Raw genomic sequence first — 6,324 nt, 5'->3', positions numbered from 1 at the left:
TTTGATGTTACACAACTGGACCACACAGGTAGATGTACTAGGGTCATGTATCATTTGTTCGAAAACATTTATTATTACGCAAAAATGAGAGGGCCGAATTTCATGAAACTTGGTGGATCGGTGGAGTATTGACTCAAGAAGAACCCATAAAATTTGTACTTGACTTTTTGAACGTTTTCTTTAAAATTGCCGGGTAGCGCATTAAATTTGGCGGAGGACTACTTTACTGAGTGCTCCTCTTCATTGTCATTACTCATGACCTCTTGAATATATGTGTTTTTGTTTTTATTTGTTTTTTAAACTTATTTGTAAGATTTGTTTTTAATATTTCTTATAATGATGCTGTATCATTTTACACACTATGGTATTATAAAATAAATAAATACACAAATACAAAAAGAAAGACGAAGAGGTAGTTGACGTTGAAGTACTTCCGGGTCGCGGTGACCTTTCTACAAATCGCTGCCGTGTCCGCCATCCTTCTCTCTCCGCTCCGGGAGCAGGACAGAACCCACAGGACACCAATATGCTGTCAGTTCGCGTTGCAGCGGCTCTTGCCCGCACCTTACCCAGAAGGGCTGGATTTGTAAGCAACACTCACTTCTTTCTGTTTTGGTTTTTGTTCACTACGACCGGAAAAAGAGCATGAATTCGCAGTAAACCGCTGTGCATGCACACGTCTTTGCACCGGAGGACACCGGGCCCTTCACACCGCCAGCCCCCACTGTTAGCATCTGTAGCTCTGAAACAGCAACAAACCGCCTTTAGGATAGGACAGGACGTTTTTAAGGGTGGCTGAATAGTTAAAGTAGTCTCTGGTCCGTGTGTCGTACTATTAATGCGTTGTCAGTAGAAACAGCTAAGCTAAAATGCAGTTATGACGACTGTAATTGAGCACTGAAGGTCAGGTTTGTCTCTGCATGCTAGCTTCAAGTGAATAGCATTCAGCAGGCTAACTTTTAAGAGTTGTTTAGATGCACAGAGCAAAACTCTGCAATTATAATGCACAATATTGCTTTAATATTATACAGTTGACTTGTCACTGTTAGTGGTGAGGACTGTCCTGTGACTCTGCAGGCTGCATGACCTGGGCCCTTTAAATACTTAGAAACTTTAAGAATAAGTCTGTGGAGCTAACAATGTCCTCATAGAGGTTTTGGCTGCAGATATAAATGTTCAGTCTAATATTAGTAGCCATGGTCCATATATCTACTCTATAATTAGCCCCAGTTAGCTTACTCTAATACCAGCTTTACAGTTAGGTTATATAGCTGAGCATCAGGTTCACCGAAGAATAAACACTCAGCAATGTTTGAAAAACCTAGAAAGCTACTCAACAATACCTAATAATCAAATTGTTTCCAAAATCCTCAGACTCTTCCACCAGAGATTCATAACCCAGTTTGGATAAAGTTGATTTTGTGTAGTATTTTTGCAATCATCAATATTGACCTGAAGCACATTAGGTATGTTCTCAGGTAGATAGGAGTCTATTCAAACTGATGTCATTATTTTTTTTGATGTGTGACCTTTTGTTGAAACTGGTCTCAGTAATAAAAGCCCAATTCAGCATCTCTACAAATCTTAAAAATGACCAGGAAATTGAAAAAAAGAAAAACCTTCTCTTTTATTATTAGCTTTAATAACCGTTATGAAAAGGGTATTTATTGCAGAACTGGTGCTTTCGGCTGCATCTGTTAGAGTTAGGCTACATAATTAACTGATTCTATGTTTGATTGCACATATTTCAAAAAAAGTAATTAAACTGAAAACGCTGCATTTATCAATAAGATCTAATTGATTACTTTTCCCTTTGTGGTAAAGGTATCCAAGAATGTTGCTGCAGCATGTGTAGGAGCCAAGAATCTACACACCTCCCGTCCATGGCTGCAGAAAACAGGTCAGTGTTACAGGAAACATGTATTAACCTACAGCCTGAGAACATTAATTATTTGGGAACATTTTCACCAAGCAACGTTTGAAATGTGAATGATCTTATATTTCGCAAGATGTTTATATTTTTTTCGTACGTTAAAGGCACAGCCGAGGTGTCGTCCATCCTGGAGGAGAAGATCATGGGAGCTGATACCAGCGCTGATTTGGAGGAGACTGGTCGCGTGCTGTCCATTGGTGATGGTATCGCCAGAGTGTACGGTCTTAGGAACGTGCAGGCTGAGGAGATGGTGGAGTTCTCCTCTGGTCTCAAGGTGATGATGTTAACCTTAAACACTGACCTTTAACTGAATGGATTGCATGGATGTTTGAGAATATTTGCTTTACCGCTTTCTAAATCATTCCAAGTCAGTGGTAGATGGCAAATGACAATGATAGTTTCTCATAAAGGTCGTTATAATTTGGGGGTTGTAGTTTGTAATGCGAGAAAATAGTGATTCCTCAAAATCAGTCCATTGATCTGGAATTATTATTACACCAGTATTGCATTGCTTCATTTGTGTATTTGCTAATATTGTGTTTTAGAAAAGATTATTTTGGGGTAATCTTGCTTTTATTTAAAAGTGATAGTAGAGCTATGGACAGAAGATGTTGGTAAAGAGAGAGGTGGGACAGCCAAAGGTTACGTGATCTACATCTTAACCTGAGGGCAGCTGACACCACTGGTACATTGCTGTATCTGTAGCTTCATGGTGTGAACTGTAGGGAACAGTGGTAGTAACAGTTGTTTGTTCTCTAATCCAGGGTATGTCTCTGAACTTGGAGCCTGACAACGTTGGTGTTGTGGTGTTCGGTAATGACAAGCTGATCAAAGAGGGCGACATTGTCAAGAGAACAGGCGCTATTGTCGACGTGCCTGTTGGCGAGGAGCTCCTGGGACGCGTCGTCGATGCTCTGGGAAATGCCATCGACGGAAAGGTAAAGAGGGTTTTAAAGGGTAATATGCTTATAGAGGGATGCAAGCAGACTTGGTAATGAGAATAATGTTTATCATTCTGCAGATTATTGTATTGAGTTGTCAGTTTTCTCTTCTAAAATCTCAGAAAATAGTGAAAGTGTTCATTATCATTTTACAGAGTTCAATGTGATGTCTGTACATTATTTGTTTTATCCAACCGTCACTTCAAGCTCTTAACATTTTCATTTTACAATCATATATGACATGAAAAACAACCTGTATACTTCAGATGCTTAAAGTTAGAGGAAGCTTTCTTCCAATGAAAAACGCCAGAAACGATTATTAATCAGTTTTCATCATTTCAGATCTGTTATCGTTTCAGTTTTAGTGCACAGGGAATTCTGCCACCCAACGTGGTCCTCTGCTGTTGTAGCTCACCCGCCTTTGATGAATTCATTTATAAGCAGTGTTTTGATAGTGCTCCTAATCTTTTTTTTATTTGCCATTTTCTTCAAAGGGCCCTCTTGGCTCCAATACCCGCAGGCGTGTCGGGCTGAAGGCCCCTGGCATCATCCCTCGTATCTCTGTGAGGGAGCCCATGCAGACTGGCATCAAAGCTGTGGACAGTTTGGTCCCCATCGGTCGTGGACAGCGTGAGCTCATCATTGGAGACAGGCAGACTGGGTAAGAGTCTGTTCAAAGTGAATAGTTTAGCATGTGGCAGCATTTGATGTTATTTCCAGCGCCTTTTAAATGCTGTCTCAGTAGTGAAAGTGCCATTTGCTAAAGGCAGTTGGAACAAATGCTCTATATCATGATAAAAGCTGTTGCAACATGTTAAAACTCTTGATTGTTTGGATTTCCGGTAGTTCAGCCTGTTGTCAATTTGTTGCTGTTGACATTTCAATACTGACATAAGAATCAACATTTGTGTATATGGAGAGGGTAAAAGAATCACTTTGTGTTTTGTTGCATAATGTTTCTTTATAAATGTCAAATCTGTGAATGTGATTCATACTGCAGCCTGCAGAGTACTATGAATTTTTGTCCTTTTGGTTGTATTTTTTCAGGGCTTTCAAAACTAATTTACTTTATGTAGCATTTAAAAAAAATGTTGTTTACATTTCAACATTCGAAGTAAAAAGCAGAACGAAGATTTACAGAACTAAATGTTTGCCATGTTTTGAGATGGATCACATAGACAACGTTGTCATTTTTGTGCTTGTGAAGTTGACTCCATGGAAAGAAAATGTTGGAAGTCAGTATTTTATAAGTAGAAGAAAGAGAATCTCAGGTATATGCAGAGCGACAAGAGGAAAAGAAGTATTTCAAGGGGTAGTGATTTTAGTGTGTTTAACCTGCTGAACATTGGGCTCCAAAGAACCAGAGTATGAACCATTTTTACATTACATGAATCTGTGTTGCTGTATCCATCGGTGCTAAGTCTTTAAATCTGTGTTACAGCAAAACCGCCATCGCCATCGACACAATCATCAACCAGAAGCGCTTCAACGATGGAACTGACGAGAAGAAGAAGCTGTACTGCATCTACGTCGCTATCGGCCAGAAGAGGTCCACTGTGGCTCAGCTGGTGAAGAGGCTGACGGACGCCGATGCCATGAAGTACACCATCGTCGTGTCTGCTACCGCTTCTGATGCTGCTCCCCTGCAGTACCTGGCCCCCTACTCTGGCTGCTCCATGGGAGAGTACTTCAGAGACAACGGCAAGCACGCTCTCATCATCTACGACGATCTCTCCAAGCAGGTGGGTTTTCTTTAGGCTGCTTCTGGAGGGAGTTTTACCACAGCAGTAAGGAGGTGTAGTGGTCTGGAGATAAATCCATCCTCTCTCGTTGCCTTTCTGCAGGCCGTGGCCTACCGTCAGATGTCCCTGCTGCTGCGTCGTCCCCCCGGTCGTGAGGCTTACCCAGGAGACGTCTTCTACTTGCATTCCCGTCTGCTGGAGAGAGCTGCTAAGATGAACGACAACTTCGGCGGCGGCTCCCTCACAGCCCTTCCTGTTATTGAGACACAGGCTGGTGACGTGTCAGCCTACATTCCAACTAATGTCATCTCTATCACTGACGGACAGGTGAGGGTCTTACTGGTTGTCTTGCATCATCCTAATTAAAGTCTTGAACCAGTTGTTAAATGCTGCTCTGTGTCACAGATCTTCTTGGAGACTGAGCTGTTCTACAAGGGTATCCGTCCAGCCATCAACGTCGGTCTGTCTGTGTCCCGTGTCGGATCTGCTGCCCAGACCAGGGCCATGAAGCAGGTTGGTTTTCCTTTTAGTCTCCCAGCTGTTACCACTCTGAAACTCTTCCATTATCACTAACTGATTTTTGTCCGTCATCAGGTGGCTGGTACCATGAAGCTGGAGCTGGCCCAGTACCGTGAGGTGGCTGCCTTCGCCCAGTTCGGTTCTGATCTGGATGCTGCCACTCAGCAGCTGCTGAACCGTGGTGTTCGTCTTACTGAGCTCCTTAAACAGGGACAGTACTGTGAGTATTTACTGTTTAGTTCAGCATCTCTTTCAAATAATGTGTCTGTTGTTGTCTAACCTACTGCTCCTGCCTCACCTTTCAGCTCCAATGGCTATTGAAGAACAGGTAGCGGTCATTTATGCTGGTGTGAGGGGACATTTGGACAAAATGGAGCCCAGCAAGATCACCAAGTTCGAGAATGCGTTCCTGCAGCACGTACTGAGCCAGCACCAAGACCTGCTCTCAGCTATTAAGTAAGTTAAAAATCTTTAAGTCAACAGCCTGTCGGGATTTTGTTTTATTTTTCTTTTCTGTATGGAGATGTATTGTAACCAATCTCTTGTTGATTGCAGGGCTGATGGCAAAATCTCTGAGGCATCTGATGCTAAGCTCAAGCAGATTGTGTTGAATTTCCTCTCCAGCTTTGAGTAAACTGATGCTTCTCGGTCTGGTTGTTTTCATGTTTGCATCGTGCAGCGTCAGTCATACTTTCTATGAATTTAAAAAAATTCAAGTGGCACTTGATCTTTAATGTACAGATATCTCTTAACAGAGAATAAAATATTCCGACTTGATCACCTTTTTCTTTGTGTTTGCACTTCTGATTAACCATTTGGGGGCACTGTTTCTGTTTTCCTTGTTGCTGTAGTTGAGCAGTGGAGTGCTGCTAAATTGTGTCTTTTCCTCAAATCATTCAACAGCCAGTCTCCTGCAAATGAAATGTATATTTTTAGAGATATCTCCTTTCACATACACTTTACAAAACATTCAAGACATTATCTCTTCAGAAATGACATTAACACTGCACTGTGGCTTCACTAATAGGCAAGATGAGTCTTTTATGTGATGCTAAGCAGATCCCACCTGCAGATCAGTGTCACATTAGAGAAGAACACCTACGTTACAAGAAAGCTCATGAATAAAAATCTTCCAATCCATCAGTTTAGTATATTATGAAACTGCTGCTAACTGCAGCCTGAAGGTTAC

At 41.7% G+C, this 6,324-nt stretch overlaps 1 protein-coding gene across 1 annotated transcript; it reads left to right on the top strand.

Annotated features, from left to right (window-relative positions):
* Positions 1 to 451: 451 nt before the first annotated feature.
* On the top strand, positions 452 to 5,912 carry atp5fa1 (ATP synthase F1 subunit alpha). The gene is made up of 11 exons (XM_008282763.1): positions 452 to 586; positions 1,825 to 1,900; positions 2,038 to 2,207; positions 2,698 to 2,871; positions 3,369 to 3,535; positions 4,316 to 4,616; positions 4,719 to 4,943; positions 5,022 to 5,129; positions 5,211 to 5,355; positions 5,441 to 5,591; positions 5,691 to 5,912. The coding sequence occupies exons 1-11, from the start codon at positions 527 to 529 to the stop codon at positions 5,767 to 5,769; spliced, it is 1,656 nt and encodes a 551-aa protein (XP_008280985.1). The 5' UTR covers positions 452 to 526; the 3' UTR covers positions 5,770 to 5,912.
* The last annotated feature ends 412 nt before the right edge of the window (positions 5,913 to 6,324 follow it).

Source organism: Stegastes partitus, unplaced genomic scaffold (genome assembly GCF_000690725.1).
Source record: "Stegastes partitus isolate 25-593 unplaced genomic scaffold, Stegastes_partitus-1.0.2 Scaffold285, whole genome shotgun sequence".
In the NCBI taxonomy this organism is placed as follows: Eukaryota; Metazoa; Chordata; class Actinopteri; family Pomacentridae; genus Stegastes; species Stegastes partitus.
Note: the sequence above shows the minus strand (reverse complement) of the source record. Positions and strands in the feature narration are given on the sequence as shown.

What these genes read in the sequence shown, in the direction of transcription:
- atp5fa1 (XM_008282763.1), top strand. Translation starts at nt 527, where the DNA reads ATGCTGTCAGTTCGCGTTGCAGCGGCTCTTGCCCGCACCTTACCCAGA. An exon ending in ACGACGATCTCTCCAAGCAG is followed by an intron (nt 4,617 to 4,718) that starts GTGGGTTTTCTT and finishes GCCTTTCTGCAG; the next exon opens with GCCGTGGCCTACCGTCAGAT. An exon ending in AGACCAGGGCCATGAAGCAG is followed by an intron (nt 5,130 to 5,210) that starts GTTGGTTTTCCT and finishes GTCCGTCATCAG; the next exon opens with GTGGCTGGTACCATGAAGCT.